The 20,700-nt window shown below is 39.8% G+C and overlaps 1 protein-coding gene across 2 annotated transcripts; it reads right to left on the reverse strand.

Moving 5' to 3' along the window:
- Nucleotides 1-9,066: 9,066 nt before the first annotated feature.
- tal1 (T-cell acute lymphocytic leukemia 1) lies at nt 9,067-19,895 on the reverse strand. Of its 2 annotated transcripts, none has more exons than XM_006635053.3 (4): nt 19,787-19,895; nt 16,607-17,105; nt 15,832-15,923; nt 9,067-12,020 (listed from the first exon to the last, which is right to left on the reverse strand). In XM_006635053.3, exons 2-4 carry the CDS (start codon nt 17,077-17,079, stop codon nt 11,593-11,595), a joined length of 993 nt encoding a protein of 330 aa, XP_006635116.1. In that variant the 5' UTR covers nt 17,080-17,105; nt 19,787-19,895; the 3' UTR covers nt 9,067-11,592. The 2 variants fall into 2 exon arrangements, with proteins under 2 accessions (XP_006635116.1, XP_015211364.1); XM_015355878.2 differs by having other exon boundaries at nt 16,607-17,191; nt 19,787-19,893.
- Between the last annotated feature and the right edge of the window lie 805 nt (nt 19,896-20,700).

The raw sequence follows: 20,700 nt of genomic DNA on the forward strand, positions 1-20,700 counted from the left end.
GAAACTGCTCAGTACTAACTGCTGGGTACTCAATCTCTGCCAGCAATTGGTCACCTATTAGAAGTTGTTTTGAAAGCCGACAAGGAACAGCAGTCTCTCAAATAAGTTTAGGACAGATCATATATTAGGACTAGACTGTAATTTCTTGAATTGTATTTAAGTAATGTATATTTCAGAATTTCCCTTTTCTGAATTCAAAAGGACTGAATGGAGAAAAGAATAAAACCAGAAAATATTTCTATTGAAGGACAGATTACCAAACTGTAGTCATCAAGGACACAAATGAAAAAGAATATTTTTAACACTTTTTGAGGGTTATTTTGCCAGTTAAGGTCATTCTTTATTGAAATGTTTCAGGAATGTGTGATGATATTTTGCCCTTTCATAAAAAGGAAGCTCGATAAAGAGCTCTGCCTAACTCTGTTCCCATCCGAGAAATCAGATTGTAGTTCCTGTATAGTAATTGCACACACAATCCAGGTCAGAACAGTGTGGAGTTTGTTTTATATAGCTGAGTATTGCAGACAAACAAACCCGGAAACATAAATTGAATATGTACTGAGAAACACAGTGAAAAATGAAAACGCTGGCTGGAAGGCGAGGCTTTTAAGTAAATATTTGTCTGATGCTATGGCACAGGAGCCAGAAGTGAAAAATGAGTAGATTGCTCAGACAGCAAAGACAGGGCATCTACAAACAAACTCAGCTCCTCTGGGCTCTTTGTTTATTAGGTAGGGATTCAAATAACTCTGCCACATCTGTGAAAGATGGAGACCATTGATTACCTGTATATTGAAGTGCAGGGAAAGTGTTCATACAACCAGATTTGTATTGGAAGGACCCAGTTAAAACAAAAACCAGCAGTTAACCATGTACAGAACTGACAGTTGTCCTCGACAAAGGAACAGGTAACGGGTTTTTCCCATGCTGAAAAGAAAGGAAACAAAACGTTTTGGTTGTCACCTCCACAGTTGAAACATTGTGTTTCCTTTCTTTTCTTTTCAGCCAGGAATAAACCCGTTACCTGTTCCTTTGCAGCCTACACATGCTGACACAGCTCCCTACTTGAACTATGTTGTCCTCTACACTCCACTATATGCCTGCTTCTGTCACACCATTCCATGTCTTTGAATAGCCCTTAACTGGTATACTGGTTTGACTTACTGGATCTTATGTTAGGGTTGAAATCGTTTTCCCTTTTTTACTCCTTCTGGATATTGTGTAACATCTATTCTCGCCCCTTCCATCCTGACCTCAGGCTTCAAAGAGAAAGTATTGAGGATTTGTTGATAAAGGTGCACTTGAGGAGTACCTCAAGTGGAGGAAGCTATACAGCCAACGGTAATTTATGATGCGTCTTCCATTTAATTGACTTTAATTTCAAGTTTTGTTTCCTTGAAGATGTACGGCTGCTTGCACTAGCAGTGACACTAGCTATTTACCAGATAATTACAGGCTCCATTTGAAAGAGGGAGGTTAACTGGGATATTAATCAATGTAACCAGACAATGCCGTTGCCAAGGGAACTGAAGTTTAAAAAAACACGTCTTTGTGTTAAGCTCTCCCTGTAGTGGACCAAACACCTCTTCAGTCCCCTCCAAGAAGGAAAGCAAGTCCCACGCTCGTGACTCCCAACACCACAGTGCCCTTGGCACTTTTTATTTCTTGATGAGCTGTCACAACGTACAGTGCAGTGACTGATCCATCTGAAATGGCAAGGGTGATGGCCGATAAAAACTTTCCCATGAGAAGGTGGCGGCAGTGTCCTCTGCCTCTGAGTCCCTAGCCGACACAGGGAGAGCATGGTGAGGCAGGTTCATTAGCAGGGGTGAATGGGAGTGGGCCCTCCCTCTCCACTCTGGGGAAGAATAAATCAGCCTGTGAAAGACGCCCTGCGCTTCCTCTGTGTCCAGGCACCTTATTGTTTTCCCACATTGTACAGTTCCAACAGAATGAGAAAGCCCCCCCCAACCCAGTCTCAGTGCCTCAACAGCTATCTGTGCAGTCATCCCTTGGGGAGCCCTCAGTGATTTTCCAACTGATTTACTGACTGATAGCGCTGAGATACTCCCTGATGGAGCCTTTCCACTGCTTCACACCATAGCTGAGAATTTTTGCACATTTTACTGTTGATTGGGGGAATCCACTGGGAGCTCTCCAGCCTTGATTAGCAATCTGAGGACTAGAGAATGGCATTATATCTACTTTGTTCCCAGTCATTCTCAGTATATTGGTGGGGGGGGGCTGTGAGAAAAGGGGTCTTATCGGTTTGAATCTCGATCTTTTCCAATTGGCTCTGGGGATTTTCTAACTAGATATTCAGTTCCCATCAAGGAATCTGCAAGAAAGAGAGGTGGGAATTCTGAGGAAATAAAACAGTACCCACAGCCTGTAATTAGAAGGTAATTCAGTAGATTGTGATATTGTGAAACCTTTAGAATTTGGCATTTAGAGGACAGCAGTTCAAATGGCGTGTTAGTTTGGGTTGTGGATTATAACTTTATTGTGTTTTCCAAAACATGTGATTTCAGGTCATTTGTCTTTGTTGGACATATTAATGTCCAGTTCGACATGGAGATTCAGATGCTGCTGTGATTGTGGCTTTTCAGTTGTAAAAGATTCAGACAGCCAAGGCATCCCAGCTTTCTTCACCAATGCAGTTCTGTTTAAACTAAAGCTTTGCAACACTACTGCCTGGTGCTTAATTGGAGGACAAAAGAGCCTAAGAAAGGTGATAAATGAGAGCGGGCCATTCGTCTCATTTTGACTGTGCCTGTGCTCTGGAAGAGGATATTTTCACACAGCATCACAGGGATGGAACTGTGCAGTAGAGGTATCCCAGGACCTTCTTAGCATTCCATACAGAAAGAGAAATACATCAGGGCAGATTTAGCTTTTACTAAATAATAGGGATTGCTATAGTTAACTATATACAGTATTCTACTTTGTACTATAATATATACTTGGTTCCTTTTTGATAGGAGTCCTAGCTGTTATTGTCCTATTGGCCGAACTTAAACCTCAGAAAACATCATTCCTGAGATCTTCTTCTGAATTAGCTTTGTCTAGTCTTGAAAATTTCAAACGACCTTTGTGGCATTTTTAAATTCTGAGCCACTGAAACAATAATGCTGAATCTGAATGACACCTCTGTGGTATGCGTATTAATTTTCTTACACATGCAGACAGAGCTTTAAATACTGGTTGAAAAGAATCCAGTGACTCACAAGTCCTGTACAACTGGAGTCTTCCTTTAGCTTTCTGTTGATTTTATACTGTAGATATCGAAATCATGAATGGTATCATATTAATGGAGGGCAGCGCCTGCAAGATGCTGATAACTTTATAAATAATTCAATCCTGTGTTTTGTTTTGCATTTTTTGCTTTCAAATTGTATTCTCAGAATAAGACATGAGATTCTTTTTTTTTTTCATTTGGTGCTTTCCCAGCAAGAGGACAAATGTGAGTTAATGAAGTTGAATGTCTCCGCTAACCAGAATCTTTTGTACTCTCAAGAGTGCTGACTAGCTCTGAGACGGCCGACTCCTTCGAAAGACACTCAGAGCTGTCCCAATCAATACGGCTGCAGGGGGTTAATCTTCCCCAATAGCAACCTGCTGAAGATGCTGTATAGACTGGGTTTTGCCTTCTTATCCCAATTCATAGCATCAGCCTCACAGTGCTGTAGCCCATGTTAAAGCGATTTGGAGAGGTATTTCAGGATCTTTCTGATCTCCCAGTCCTTTTCAAAAACATCCAAATGACTCTGAATATGGAGTGTACACAGGAGTGCATGTCTCAATTATGCCAATGAGTCATTAGATATGAAAGACTGTGACTGTGGAAATCTAGCACGAAGGATCGCTACAGTTCTTCAGAATTTACGGAATACTGCTATGAATGGGCAGCTAAAGAATTAAGTCTCAGAGCTGTGTTGAACTATATCAGAAATTAATAAGAAGAATTATGAAGGTTATAGCTAATCATGTAGCCTGGAAAGTCTCACTCAAAAAGGAGGAAAAAGTTACAGAAGGTGAGAAGTCACACCGCTGATGTCTTGTGACTTCCCACAGTACAGAGTGGTAAGGGTGATGTAAGGCATCTTTGTCCATTTACTGCTTTTGAAACTGGACAATATATTTGAAATTAAACAACAGACATAATACAGTATTCCACCTTCAGAGCAGGATTCATTCTAAAAAAATCTCTCTCTAAAAAATATTTTTAAAATATTGAGTAAGATGAACATACTGAAGTGGTGCTATAACTGCTATAGAACGTACAACAGGTCAAGGGAACCGGCCGCCTTTCAGCCAGCCTGCAGGTCTGTCCAGACACCACTCACACTCTTCAGCAACTTGGCAATACTCAGAAAGATCACAATACTGTTCTGAGGTTGCAGACAACCTTCTGAAAGCCTTGACTAATGTTCTAATACCCCCATACCAGCTCCAGAAAGACCCAAATATAGATCTAATATGATAGGCTTCAGAGAAACACGTCAACTGTTCTTAAATAATAGTCGTTCTTTACATTTAAATAGCGCTTTTCTGGATACTCCAGCTCTTTATAGGCCATATAGGAGAACAGAGTAATGAAGCTAATTCATAGATGGGGTTTATTAGGAGGCCATGAGTGGTAAAGGTCAGGTGAAATTTTACCAGGACACCAGGATAACACCTCTATATTTTCAAGAAATGCCCTGGGATTCTTAATGATCACAAAGTCTCAGGACCTCAGTTTTATGTCTCATCCAAGTGATGGTGCCTTTATTAAAGTATAGTGTCCTTATCGCTATACTGGGGCATTAGAGCCCACACAGACCATAGGAAGAGCGCCCCCTGTTGGTCCCTCTAACACCTCTTCTAGCATCAACCTTAGCTTTCCCAGGAGGTCTCCCATCCAGGTAGGTACTGGCCAGGCTCACACCTGCTTAACTTCAGTGGGTTGCTAGTTGTGAGATGCAGGGTGATGTAACTGCTAACTACAAGTACGAAATTGGACAACACAGAAAAACAGTTATTGACCTAATATAACAAACCAGATCCAGAAAGGCACAGTTAATGGTCTAATTTAACAGACCAGCTTGAGAAAAACTTGAATACTGTTCTGACATAATAGACCGGCTCCAGGAAGACCTGACAGCAGTGGTTTCTAAACTATTCCAGTTGAGGTAAGTTTAAAGTATCTGCAAGGTTGGACCTTTTTTATACCTTCAAAGATTTTCGAAGCTCAATCACAGCAATCTGCAGCCTTTGCCTGGTGAGACTAAAGAGATTTGGTTCTTTCCATCTTACATCGTTGCTCATGTCTTTCATCCCAGGAATACAGTAAATCTGACTTCACGCTATGACTACAACATATCCCTCCAGTCTTTCCTTTGTGTGCTCCTGGGCTCGTTCCCAAGCCTCCTGTTTGTGAGTTTAATGTCTCCTACACAGTGCCTACATGATGACAGCACCTAAATCAGCTTGCTGCTCAGCGCCAAACAGCTCTGTAGCACAGCTTATAACCCCATTTCTATTCCCAACATGCAACCTTTTGTATCAAATAATATGAAATATTTTCATTTTCCATGAATCTGCCCATTTACATATCTGTGCCTGTCTTCTCATTGCCCTCTTGGGAGGTAGCGGGTATTTCTTTTTATCAAGAGGAAATCTTAATTATTGTTTCATTGGTGAATTAATTTTTTTCATTTAAGAGTCTTCCCTGTGTTACGGTAAACTCATTATAAAGACTAGAAAAAGTTACCTGGCTATTTTAATCCGTCCGCACAGAAACTCATGGAAGCATTAAAAACCGTACAGGGAAAATAAAAATGTTTTTATGTTTTCCGTAAAACTTGCTTCACTTGAAAAAAAGCATCAAGGTTTCTTTACTTCGTCCCAGGTTTTTTTTTTAGTTGTGGCTCTGAAATTGGTTTTAATGTTGTATAAAAAATGTTTTTTTTCAAGTTAGTAGGATTGGTATAATAGAAGACTAGTGATGCCTTTAGCTGTTGTTTAATGTTTTGCCCACTTTCACTACAGCATCCTGTGGTGAGAGGAGATCACTTAACCTAACTCATTTGTTTGCCTGTATCTTATTGATGATAAGATCTCATCCACGTATCTGATAATAGATCTTAGGGTATCGGCTTCAACAACATGACTGAGTGGCTCATTCCAGACTAAGACAGCCCTTTGTGTAAAGAAGCGTTAAAGAAGGCCTCCTCTAAGTCTTCAGCCTCAAATGCACTTTTACAGAGTTTCTGTTTGGTAGCTCTGAGGAACTTGAATGCTTGAAACAAGCTCCCCAGTAGTTTTCTGTTTTTAAAAGTGAATCAGTTTTTCCACCTGGTGTGGGAGAACTGATCTCATTCTGACCTTTATCGCAAGAGATAAACCTGTTCTGTAGTAAACGTTACCCTGCTTTTATTGCAGAGTTTGTCATTGCAAAGCCAGCTCTGGGAGACGATGCCCTTGTCAAGTCCTGTGTGTGAGAGAGATGGTCTGGCTGGGATGTGCAGGACGCAGGAGGGGTGAGATAGAGAGAGCCAGGGCTGTCTGTAGGAGTGTGTGTGTTTGGTGTGGGGATGGTTCACGTTTAGTCAAGAGGGTGGGAGCCAAAGTGGGGCTGATCAGCATTAGTGAGGCTGCCGCCTCTCCTGATTGCTGCCCTGTGGGGAGAGAGGGGGGTGTCGCCTGGGAACGAGGAAAGACTCCAGTCTTTCACACCTCTCTATCTCCCACCGGGGCCTGGAGCAACTGGCAGTGCTGTCCTGGAAATACTAGACTTTCCTGGTTCCAAAAAATACACAAGACCCTAATGAACTGGTTAAACAGGCTAGTACTTCAAGAGGAAGATATCTACTTTTCTTTTCGAATATTCATTTTGGCCAGTTTTTAAATCAGCAACTGACAGTATTTATTAAGAAGACAACGATTCATAAAATCTGGAGACGTATAACTCTTAAAATTAATATGGGCTTGGCTAATTAATTGATTACTCTGCGGTCTCTCTTTAAGAATTTCTAAAGAAAAATATGGTCTGAAGATTTATGGAAAAAAAATCAAACACTTAACTTTTGTTAAGGAAATGCTTGTTAATGCTACAGTATGTTAATTGTAGTTCATTATTATATGATTATATAATTGATAATTAATATATGATTATACAGTGTTATATCATTAAAATATTGAACATATAATTTCCTTATTCGATTTGCCATTTTATTGTAGATATTTGATTTATCATACAGTCATTAATAAGTTATTTCTTTTGAGATTTTCTAAAAGTATAAATGAGTGTGTAGAGTAAAATAAACAGTAATATGTTATGGGTAACATTTCATTGAGTCTGTGTATTTTTATTGTTGGTTTTTTATTTGCCTTTGTGCTCAGATGTGAGCAACGGACATTGGTTACTAGGTAAGGTTGATAGCTTTAATCTCTGAATAAATTAAGCCCTAGTCCTCGTTCATCAGGCCGCCCGAGTCTTAAAGATTTGTAATTACAAGTGACTGATAAGCAGTCTCTATTTTTCTATATTAGCAATTGAAATTATACTCTATGTGAACATCTTGTACAACACATTTTGTGAAGAAAATGCTACGTTTTTATATTTCAGAAAAGTATTTTAACAGCCATGTTAAATTTCACACAGTTTGCTTTATTGAGTGCACAATGCTATCTGGTGGTTAAGTATTGTAATTTCTCTGTGTCTGGCGCAGCTGAGTTCATAATGATGTGTTTTCAGTATTGTTGCTGCTCCCTAAAATCAGAAAGTTTGAAATTTTGCTTTTCAGTGATTATTTTATTGCTCTCTCCTGACAGCAGCTGTGGTTAAATGCGATAAAGCAGAGAGTACATTCCCATGTCAACATCCTATTTAATAATTGCCAGGAATATTATCCATATAAGGAAAAAAAAGCTTTAGCAAAGTGTGCAGGTCACAATGAATGTGGTTAAGAATGGTTTTTAGCCATTTATTCTTTTCCCTAGCCTTTTTTTGGTATTCTCCTTTCTACATTTCTCCATTTATTTTCAGAAAGAGGTGTATTCCTGGTTTGGGCTGTGGCCACCCTTACCCATTTACTGTATTACCCATGATAACACATCTATCAGTTTGACAGGGAAAGACAAGACAAAGCCTTACATTCTAGAATGTAAAACAAAATGGAGGATGCCATTCAGTCCTAGCCTGTCTGACCAATTAGTAGCTTTAGTAGCTAAGTGGTCCTATGCTCCAAACTAACTAAAGGAACAAGTAATAGGTTTATTCCAGGCTGAAAAGAGAAGAAGGGAAGCACAATGTTTTGGCTGTGGAGCCTTCTTTGGGTGTGAGCTTTTTTTCATGAACTGTGAAAAAAGGGAGAGAGTTTTTAGTATGTTTGGGGTGAAGTGAGCTGTACAGAAGATAGTTGTGTGAGTCTGTGTAAGTCTCCACAGCCGAAACGTTGTGTTTCCTTTCTTCTTTTTTCAGCATGGACTAAACCTTTTACTTGTTCCTTTGCAGCCAATGCATGCTGATGCAGCTACAGCACCTACTTGAACTGCTTCAACTAAAAAAAGTTCTGCTGGCAATGACCTTAAAGTGGGTGAGTATATTAAAATATCTTGGAATCTCTAGCTCATAATCACCAAACAGACTCGTGCTTTTCTGCTACTGGTGGTTTTAGATCTCTGTTATTAACAAATTCACACTATGATATGTGTGGAGTCGCAGTTAGGGGCACCGCCATCATATCTGGAAGGCTAGGAGCTGAAATCCCAGACGGAGCCCTACTGTTGTACCCTTGAATAAGGCCACTTCACTCACATTGCTCGAATGAACTGTCCAATTGTATGAAGGGGTACAAAGGTGTGTTCTGGGGAAAACCATCAACCCCCATCAATGAAAAATAAAAAAAAGTCAGTCAGTCCTAATACTTGTGAGCAGAGTGTGGCCCAGCAGCTGAAAGGCAGAGGGCGGAGTATCTGTCAGTGTATGAGTTGTATTTTCTTTAAAGTTCTTGTGAGATACACTAATATAGCAAAGGTTGGATACTAAAACTATAGTTAGGACAATAAATAAAAAACAAGTGATTTTTTTATGTTTTATTTTTGTATAAAATTCTGTGAGATATAACGTTGCATATATTCATAGATATATATTTATAGTCATTTTAACAACAAATGTGTTCTACTGACTGGTACATTAAAATGTCCCCCCTTCCTCCCCACCCTTTTTGTCTAGAATGTAAAAACGTAAAGGTACCAGAACTAGTTACTCAGACGTCTGCAAAAAAGCAGAAACGAACATGATCACATACAGTACAGTAAAAACACTTACTGAATGAAGGCGTGGGGTGGAAGGGCTTATCTCTTCCACAGATGGGAGAGGGAGGAGGGGTTGTGGCTAACTTAATGTACCATATTAATCCACAAGAAAGGGACAAACTGACATTTTTTCATTGTTAAATACATACACCTCGGGGTTTTTTCATAAGTACACCAAAGCAGATTGCTTGTACCTCTTATGTTTCAAAATAACCTTCCCTTCCAAAAAATGAAAACAAAGTTCTTGGCACTAGCACACAAACACTGTTTGCTTTTTTTAAACAAAAACTGCTACTTTGCATTCAAAGCTATTAGGAGAATAGGAATTTTATGCAGTTTTTTTATTAATTTATCATTTGATTACCTTATTTTTGTTAAAGGAGTGCTTTGAAAAGCAGTTGGCTCTACCTCTTGCTTGTCTCAAGTGGACTACACACAACACCGGCATTTTTTTCATCTTTCCTCTGGTTCATTCATAGCTACATGTCTGGCATGAGCTTGTCAACTGCTTTTTGCTTGTGGAAATCATCTGGTGAAATTTCAAAATGCATGAAACAAAAAAAATCATTTTTTCAGAAGGATTTCAAATGACTTTTGTTATGTTGTGCCTGTGGAAAGGCTACAGTTCAAGATGCTGACTTGAGGCAGTCCTAGAAATGGTCAATAAGCTTGTTTCCATCTCTCATTGAAAACAAAGATGAATCATCCAGAATAACTGATCAATCCTTATGCAGCAAGAATCCTTGAACCTGTAGAATGAGATGGCTTGTCTTAACAAAACTGATTTCCCAGCGTGTTCTGTTGATACCGTGTCTGCCTGATCCTACGAAGCAGCTCACAACAAAGAATGCAGCTGGGAAAATCAGACAAGAGGACAGAATCAAGTAGAAAAATGGACTCTAAAAAAACAGCCAGTTTCGCCATAACACAAATGCGTGAATTTTACATAGGAAATATGGTCATTTCAAAGTGTGGTTAAGAGTTTGAGAGTTACTGATACAAAAAGATATTGTATCTTAAGTTCAAATTGTATTCAATTTTTGAAATAGATAAGTTGGCTTGTTCCTTACAAGACCTCCTTGTAAGAACGGACTGCTCTCAATAATAAATACAGAATGTGAAAGCAGGTAATTTTTCACCAGATTCCTTTGTCTAACACTGGAGGGTTGTCTGCACCAGATGGAGTTTCTCAGAGTAAAAAGTAATGTATCCAATATTCAGACGAAAGCACAAAATAAGTTGCGAGGGGTTCCTTAGTGATGGCACAAGATCAGTTTGTACAAGATGATCAGCAGCTCCAATCAAGCTCAGGAAGGGGGACACTGCTGTTGCTAATATAGTGGTACCGTTATTTACACCTTAATTATTAAGCATTCCTTTATGATAAAATATACTAACTGCGCTCGGATATCTTAGGAATCTATGCAGTAAAGTTAAATATTCAACCAAAAAAACAGTTTAGACTCATATCCTATGGTAAAGCATATCCTGTGTCAACAGTAATAGTAAACAGTTTTTAAAAAAAGGGTTGTAAAATTTGCACGCAGATATTATAATATCTGTATATGTGTACATCACTTCTGAGATCATTTCTACCCTTAAACAGGACGCCATGTCCTGTTCGTAAAAAGCAAACTGCTCTGGCCATATATTTACATTGTACCGACGCAGCACCATTCAGTAGACATCTGAATGTAGCGTCAGATTCATTTAAGCACTCAAAGTTTAGCTGTACAGTGTACCCTTTTGGGGGAAATTGAGGAAAGGGGCAAGAACAGGTACCATTTAAGACAAAAAGTGTCCCGTTTTGATCTGGGCTCCATTGGTATCCCGCTACAATGTGCCAAAATTCCTGGCAGGCCGAGATCTGCTTAGAACAGCAGCCGAAAGACCTGTCATTCAGAATCAGTCAGAAGGGCCAGGGTGTTGGATACAGTTCTTTGTATGCTGTCTCCCTTCTGGCCTTGTCCAAAGTGACCATCATGAGTAACAAGTACCACTGTCCACTGTGTTAGCCGTTCAGGCTCCAAGAAAGGAAAGATTGTGAGAGAGAAAGAGAAATTACTCTATAAACACAAAAATATCCCACAGGTTTAGGAATGTGTCAGGTGGTCACAAGAACAATCCTAGACCGTCGCACTCTGTCACTAGAAAGGTTATCTACAGTGCCCAGCAGAATACCTTAAAGATACAAAATGCAGTTGGACTTGCTGGTTCTGCCAGGGGCCTTTTTACAGCTCTTTACTGTTTTTATTTTCTTTCTCCCTCTCGGAGGCTGCTGGGAGTCCATCATCGCTGAGTGCTGCCCTCCAGTGGCATGATAGCGTGGTGCAGGTTCCTCGCGGCAGGCCGGGACTCCACAGAGTCCTGGTCTTCGGTGAAGCTCTCCGGGCTGCCGTCCCCGTCCAGCAGGCTGCCGCAGCTGGAGTTGGGGGACAGCATGTCCTGCAGCAGGTCCTCCCGGACCAGCCCCGCCTCCCGGACCTCTCGCGTGCGTGACCCCGTCTCCTCCACGTCCTCCTGGTCGCTCAGGAGCTTGGCCAGGAAGTTGATGTACTTCATGGCCAGCCGCAGGATCTCGTTCTTGCTGAGCTTCTTGTCCGGGGGGTGCGTGGGGATGAGCTTGCGCAGCTCGGCGAAGGCCCCGTTCACGTTCTGCTGCCGCCAGCGCTCTCGGCTGTTGGTGAAAATCCGCCGGACGATTTTGGGCTGCGGGCCTGTAACAGCGGAATAACCAAAACAACAGATGAGCGAGCTGTTCATCCTTCCTGTCTTCTGTTCCTCTGCGAGCAGCCATTTCTATCTCTCTAAGATGCTATTCTGCATCTGAGGTCACAAGGAAGCTAAGGAAATGGCTCCAGTTCCCTATTGAACGCTATGGCCAACTCTACCGCGACTCTATGCTTATGAAATCTGGTAATGGTCGGTACTGACTCTAAGGTTAAATACTAATTCCAATGGAGTTTTACTTATCTCAGCTTGGGTGAACTTTATCAGTAAACATTAAGCCTAGTAGACTTTGGTTTGATTTTAAGTTTTTAGGTGTGCGATTAAGTTGATTTCCATCTGGTGTACAAGGTTCACACGGATGGAAGAAAGCAACAACACAACTAGACATAGATAGTCATGGATGTGCATCTAAGAGAGGCTTCATATCTTTCGGGTCTAAGGGAAGCCTCCCTTTTTCCTTTGTCTATATGCCTGAAGCTCTACTAACACATAAATGTTACATTAGAGCACAAGTGATGCACAGCAGACATTCTGCATCAGCAGCGCCAGTACACAGCTGCAAAAGGCAGGAATATTAAGGAGCTACTGCATGCAGTATACTATATGCATGTGGTTACGAGCAGCAGATTTGCTCCAAAACCCCACTAGTGATTTCTACTATTTTACTACTATTAATACAGTTTAGTTTGAGATAGTAGAAACTAAGCTTGTCATTCAACATTTGCATTGATCTTCCAAAGCTTGTGATCAGAACTCAAGGTAAACTATTCATTATCATCCCATATGTTGTGTCCTTGACAAGAATTGTTGTTTACTAATCTATTGCATTTATTAATCAAATACAATTAGTTTATCATCAAGCGTTCCTCTTCTTTATTTTTTTGTAAAAAATCAATCAGGATTAACTGTAAGCTTAAAACAAAAAGGCTAACATTTCATCTGGAATTCACCATAAAACTATGAATTATGAAAGCATTTCTGTGTACAGACGGGAAAGCACTATGTGAAACTGTGCACGTCCTTTAATTATCAAGTTGTGGTATCCGAAGCAGAATCATCAAGTACAGAGAAACATCTTCAGTAATTGACAAACCCAGGACTGGAAGACCGAAAGAGCTGCCTCACAAGCATGAGCAATACTGGAAGATAATATCTTAAAGCACACAATCATTCAACTGACACCAGAAGGCCCAGGCGCTGTCATCAACTCATCGATAGCCAAAAAGTCAATGTCATTGTCAAAATAGAGGTCGTTTTTTTAAATCAGGACATAGCTATGTGGTGCAATAAAAAAAAACCTCTTTTAAGAAAGGAGAACACTAAAAGTCTAAAATATTCACAAGAACACAAGCAAGGAAGTATGCAAGAATGGTGCAAGGTGCTTTGGACAGATGAGGCACAGTTCTTGTTATTTGGATGTTATCAAAGTCAGTATGTGAGATGAGGTGAGATGGCAGAGAATGGAAACATATAAAGAGCTTTGCCTGAAGCCAGCAATCAAGCATGCAGGGGGAGCAGTTTGCGTATGGGGTTGCATACCCATCCTGCAGTGGTGTTGATATATCATTTCATGCTAAAAGTCCTACTGGCTCCAACTTCACCTTTCAGGAAGATCATTATCCGATTCATTCAATTTATCCAATACAGGGTTGCGGGGGTACCATGGAACCTATCCAGGAAAGCAATGGGCACAAGGTAGGGTACACCCTGGTTGGGACGCTGGTACATCACATTGCACACCAGGGCCAATTTTCCCAGACGCCAGTGAACCTACCAGCATGACTTTTGACTGTAGGAGGAAATCGTAGACCCAGAGAAAACCCACACGAACTCCACACAGACAGCGCACCAGGTCTGGGATTGAGCCCAAGGCACCGGCGCTGTGAGGCAGCAATGCTAAACACTGCACCACTGTGAGCTTATTCTGGGTACAAATGTCATAATACTTTATTTCCACAGATGTATATCTGGTTTTAGTTTCCTACTTTACAGTAAAACTGCAAACTGAAGAGCAGGTAGCATGTGCACAGCGGCACCTATAATTGTAGAAACGTACCGTTCCCTAGATACATCATTCAATTCAAACATACTTCTCATGTCTGGCAATGCAGTTAACTTGTACAAGAACCTGAATATTTCCACACAAATCCAGTTCATAACCATGTAGGTGCTTGCGATTTGTGTTTCTAATTGATGTTATGCAAAGCCCCTGTTAAGAAAGAGAACTGTGTTTATTTTCCATAAATACACATGCAGCTCTACCTTCTACCTAATCCTCGCTCTCTCGCAGTAGTGGCAGGCACAGCACAGAGCATTTGCATTTTTATGGGCAGCTACCAGCTATCTGTGCCAGTTGCTGTCTACTTGCAGTTTCTGCACAGTCGCCTCTGCCCCCTCCCTTAGCCCAACGTCTAAATCTTTCATTGTAGTAAGAGCACTGCAGGGGTTTTAATAGGGAGGTAGAAAAAAACAGGTACCATGCTGTTATTCTAATACTGAAGATGAGTCCTCAGATTTTTGTTTTTAAGAACCACGTCTCTTCTTTTTTTTAGATACACTTGTGTACAACAGTGACAGCCATTTCACAAAAACAGGTTTCTGAAGTGCCTTCTCAACATATGGTGAACATAAAGTAATATCTAACTGCACTGCCTATTTTGGCAACTCTGAAGCCTAAGACCACTTGTATGGTCTGGTACTCGATAGCTCAAAAGCTAAAAATGTCAGAGGCTAGTTCTGTACCTGTAGTCTGTAGTACTCTGTACAGAGATACAGTGTGTCTCATTGACCTTGAACCATGTCAAAATTATGACACAAAGATATACTGAAAGTTTTCTATTCTTTGGGTTTTAGAAACATGTATTTAAAAAAAGCTTTATAAACATCTGTTCCTGTTCAGCTTGGCTGTTTTAAGACTGCAATACCATGGTAGAGGAAAATGCATCTGCTAGTACTTTAGAGACTTTAAAATGGATTGCTGCCGTCTGCAGTAGAATAACACACCTTTAGCAAAAGCAAAAGAGAGTGGTAATATGGTCAGTGAACCATTCTGGTTCTATTAATAAGACTGAAAGTACAAAGATTGCAAAACATTTAACCTAAGGAACAGTGCACTAAAATACAGAGGATAATTGTGCTCATCAGTTTCAAGTAATCGGTGCAATGTCTGAGCTGTTTTCTCTCAAACGAAAATATCTTGTTTGATGTGCATTACTCGGGAAATGGTGTAGTGAAGCTGTGCCTAAGGGACTAACTGTTCATTTAGACACAGAGAAGCATGGATACAAATGTGTCTTCTTCAAAAATCGACAGTGTAGCCTTCTTATTTTATGCTGTAAAGTTCACAAGAGGTAAATTTCCTTGGCATAACTGTATCATTCAGGTGGCAACTAGTATAGCTGTATTAAACTGGAATCTGAAACCAGTTTAGGTGCTCCAAACACAAATTATTGCAGAAAGCATTTCAGCATTTGGACTGAAATAAGGGAAATACAGGTGCTCAAAATATTGTATCCATTAAGCTCAGTCTAATTAAAGTTAATTTAATTACAAAATAAATATAGAGGAACAACATGGAAGTTTCTTTTAATCAATTAATAGCTTCTCCATTAAATTCAAATCTGCTCTGTCAGTCTATATAGTACGAAGCCTTTTAATCATGATCGGATAGGTGGATCAATGAATCTAAATTAATGAGCGAGTAATAATAAATTGAAGAATAAATGGATAGGTGTCAGCACTAATAAGACGCAGAAAAGTGCATCTTACCATATTTATAAAGATCTAAAAAGCGCCTACCATCGCTCATTTCCACTTCATAGGGCGCCGGTCTGCGTTTCACCCGGTTGTTGGGGAACATGCCGTATTGATCAGGCTCCCCACCAAAAGCGCTATGAGGGACACGAGCAAGAAAGAGGAGTAGTTAAATTAACACATAACACGTATTGATAAAACACAACACAACGAATGTTTTCTAAGCCTTTCATATAAAAGTCACAAAATCTAGACCTTCAGGATGTAAACTCTTTCGTGAATATTATAATCGGGTTTATTATTATTATTATTATTATTATTATTATTATTATTATTATTATTATGGTGTTATAAGAATAAACTAGCTTTTATTTAAGAACATTATTCCGAAGGAATTTAATAAAAAGACTCATCGGCTATATCGATTGTTCTTATAATTCGTTTTCCTTCGTTAAACAGTGACATACTAATCTACTAAATATTATTATTATTATTATTATTATTATTATTATTATTATTATTATTATTATTACAGGCAAAAAAATACACAACTGTTTACAGTGGAATAGTGCGAAAGTTACTTAGTGCAATCGGAATAATGACAAGATTTTTACAATAAGGAAAAACGAAATATCAAAACAGGTAAAACGAATGGTTATTGTTTTTTGTTGTAAGTTCCCATCTACGAGATAAGACGGCGTGGTGGAGTACAGATGACGAGAGAAAGCTGTTTTTCAGGTAGCCGCTACATCAGCTTGAAAAGTTTCACCAAATCATTCGTCTTGGCCAGCTGCTGCGAGAAAAGGGTGAGGTCTCTTACCTGTTAATGGTGGCGAGGGGCTGCGCCACGTTACTGTATAGCATCGCTCTGGCCGGGAGAGGGAAAGCGGGAGGGCTCAGCTGCACCATCCGAGTTTCGCACGCCGGATCCCGCGGAGGCAGAGGTAAGGGTATCGGCGGTCTGCACAGCTCGGTGGTCTGCACCTTCTGGGTGATGTCTCCTTTCTGCTCCCTTCCTTTTATATCCAAGCTCCCTCCTCTCCTGGCCAACTCGATCACTGGCATTTCCTTTTTGAGCTCGTTGGCAGGGTAAGCCGTTTCCTTGGTAACTCCGTTTATGAGGATAGTCCCATTTTGATGGTCCCCGGGGACGCCTTCGCCAGGTCTCTTGTCCGGGTCGGTCGTGCTTTCCTGGTTTTCACACGTCTCGCTGGCCTTGTGAGAGTCGTGACGGGGAGACTCGCACTCCCCTGGGCTGTTCTTACAAAGCTCCAGTTTCAGCTTTTCCATCATCTCGCGGATTAAAGGAAGGTGCGGCACTGCATGAAAGGTTAAATTAAAAGAGCAATGGAAAGGCTCCCTGCTGAATCTATATCTGAACAGGAAGATGTTTCCTTGAAGTCACCTGGGTTAAAGGGACGGAGAGATACTGTACGTAAGAATGTATCAGAGCACATGATTTAAACTGGACTGTGGTGGCGACATTCGCTGAAACAGACAAAAATGCACCTTTTCTGGCTTTGAGCGCTGAAGTGTATAAGTATCTAGTGCTCCATACTGTACAGTACAGTACGTTTCCTATCTTGTTCAAGCACAAACCATTTCATTTATTACCCAGACCGATGTAGGCTTGGTAATTCACCGGCATTTTTTCCAGCTTGTTAAAAATAAGTAAACAGGCGAAATAATAAACAATATTTTTAATTAATGGTTTGTGCCATTGTTTTAAGGCTTATCTATTTATTTATTGATTCACTTTTACGTTTTTAATTGTACTGGACCTAAGTCTTCAGATTAGGTACAAATGACCATTTATTCCAACGCGACCTGTAGGAACCACACATGTCGCGGATGTTGATATAGAGGCTTCTTTCAAGACATTAGTAGAAATTTTTTAATAAACTGTGAATACAAAAAATAACACAACCATATACATTATTTGTACACATAAACCTATAGAACAACAAACCTAATCTAACCGTACCGTTCCTACCTAGAATAAAACATTTATGCTCGAAAGTAAAACCAAATACGCCATCCAGCGATTCTTGCGATGAGCTTGAACTTGGCTATTCCAAGCAGGCATGTGAATAAGTGTGCACCAGGTGACATCACGGCCAAAACGAGTAATTGGATTTTAAACCTTGAAAACAGAGGAACATAGGAGACAATATCGCCCCAGCGTTCACAGAAACAGTGTTCTTTTTCAAATAGGTGCTCATCTCACCCCTACAAACGCGACTTGGCGTCACTGCATTTATCTTCTTCTGAAATTACCGTCAAGCTCTAAAGATCGGGTTTTAAGCATAGGGGAAGTCACGTCAGTATCAGATGAAATTTTACCTTTCCCTGACAAACAGTATACCAATTTACAACTTAAAAATAAACACGTTCAAAAATAAAGATGTGAAGTTCACTGAAGATCAGTTCAGAATATTTGGATTAATTTTGACGCCTACACTGAATTATGCTGTTTTTCTTAACGATTTATTAGCTTACTATAACTGGAATGTACCTAACCAATTCAGCATGTATTTTATCAACAAAAACAACAGGATTAGTGATACTCCAAACAAGGATGTCATACTAGTTTTATTTTATAAGAAGATTTAAATCTTTTGGTGCGAAATGTGATTTTCAAGTGTCTTAATTTACTCATAGTGCAGAAAGTATTGTTAGACCCTAGCTGGAATTCAAGAGCGAAATAATTATGTTTAAAAAAAAACAGCTAAAAACTAAATTCATTCTAACATTGAAACACAATAACTTTATTTTACGAGTTAAATCTAATATCCCGCAGGTTGTTACTACGATGCAGAACTGGGTTTACGGACACGCAAAACGAAAGATATTAGCTATATTTTCCTGAGCGCCTGATAATGAACATGCAACAGTTTCTAAATAATTCAGATCACGGAAATATAGCATTTCTTATTCCACGCAGTGCACGGGAATTCGAGTTCTGTGTATAAACCGTGGAAGTAATTCCACGTTGAAATCATTTTTACAAAAAAAAGGAAATAAGTTTATTTTGTAACGAATCGATGAATATTGTTCTATTTCACGCACAGGGTCGTTTGCATTTATTCGTTTTAAATCACCAAAATATTTACTTACTGGCGTTTGTGTATTGCTGTTACCATTGTGTTATTATTAGGCAAACCTAATAGAAACAGAATTCTGTTTTCTCGTCTCCCCATTTATCTTACAACAAAGCGGGGCAAAATGTACACGGTAAATCCATAGAAAACCCGTATGTCAGCTATGTTTGGAGACTGAATATTGCTCAAGTACATCGAACAATGGAAGAGCCCCCACCTTTATATCGCGGACATTCCCAAAGTTAATTAAACCAGTCATGGAAGAGTTTTGTACTGTACGGAAAATGTATTTTTAAAACATCCGTGTTGCTTAAATATTATGCACCCGTTTAATTTTTAAATAACACTATCTGGGTAATTTAATTTCGGGAGTGTGTCATTTAAAGACATTTAAGGGAACACTTCCCTGCTTCCCTGAAGGATCTCTTGTATTTATGTCCGCAAGAATCGGAGCGTTATTATGTTTAATATCCCTAGACCCCATCCAAGAACACCTCTTCTTTCTTTTCATTTCGCGATTGTCCGTACGCTTGTTTAAGTTTTCGATAAAGAAAAGGGTATTTGAATTTAAAAAGAGATTAAAAATTGAATAGGCCTATGATGGTTGGCTTATTGTGGTCCTCTAAAAAATGTGTTACGGAAGGCGTTAAACGGAAAAAAACAACAACAAATCGAATGATTTTTAAATGTATATATAAATCTATTATAAATAAAAGGAAAGGCCCGACTACACATAAACCCGTTCATAACCCACTGTTGTATCTGGGAAAACAACGACGAAATACAGAAAACGATCAAGTATGATCGCTTGAAAACGATATAAAATCATGCACTATGTCTTAAAATAATCCAAAAGCATTTGTTTAACGAACACATGCCCGAAATAACGTTTTTCTTACCGTTTGTATGTTGATATTACACTATGCGTGGAGCCATTTTGTGGAAGGCCATCCATGTCTGATATTTTAGAGCTCTAAAGTGCTGTCTGGAGTTGGAAGTGGTTGTATATAATTCCACATCACGTCCAGTTCGCTGCTTAGTATGGAGAACGGAACACTACAGCAATGTGACCAAGAGAGATAAGCGCTCAGCGCTGGCCACTCGGCCATGATAAGCCCCTAAACCCATTATTTATGAAATGATTCATTATTATTTGGCAATTTTATCGAAGAGAAAGCGGAAAATATTGTAGGGATATGCATAGGCATAACTTTAGAATACATAGCTTTATAGATCCTTAAAAAATGCGTTCCCGCACCTTTCGAGTTTTTTTTACCCCAAAACGTTTCAGAGTAGTTACAAGCGCATCATTACGGAACAAATTTGAATGTTTAGAAGTGTGTGGCTTTATGAAGTTCGTGTTCCACAAATTAATAAAAAATAAAAATTAAACGGCAAATATATCGGGGGGAAAAAGGACGTCAAGAGTGAAAACAAAATCTTGAACGTGTTCTTGGACATGAAACGGAATCCCCGAAAAGTTGACGCCGGCTCTCCGACACATAGCGGAACAAGACACGACCCAGCACCTTGGGGCGGCCAAATAAGAAATCGTCTGTGTTATCCCAGACGGCTGTGTGGTGCTGGAAGTTTGATTTAAACAGATCGCAGTTATTAAAATCTCGTTAAACACTTCTGTTACGCGTAATGCCTAATACCAGTCTGTGTGGGAGGTGCTACACACGAACGTCGGAGTATTTTCAAAAGGACACATGTATATAATTGATTTGATAAGTCTTGATAACCCTAATCGATTGAATATCTCACAAAGACATTCACTTTCAGACTTCTGACCCCAGAGAACCCGGAGGAG

Source organism: Lepisosteus oculatus, chromosome 9, assembly GCF_040954835.1.
Source record: "Lepisosteus oculatus isolate fLepOcu1 chromosome 9, fLepOcu1.hap2, whole genome shotgun sequence".
In the NCBI taxonomy this organism is placed as follows: Eukaryota; Metazoa; Chordata; class Actinopteri; order Semionotiformes; family Lepisosteidae; genus Lepisosteus; species Lepisosteus oculatus.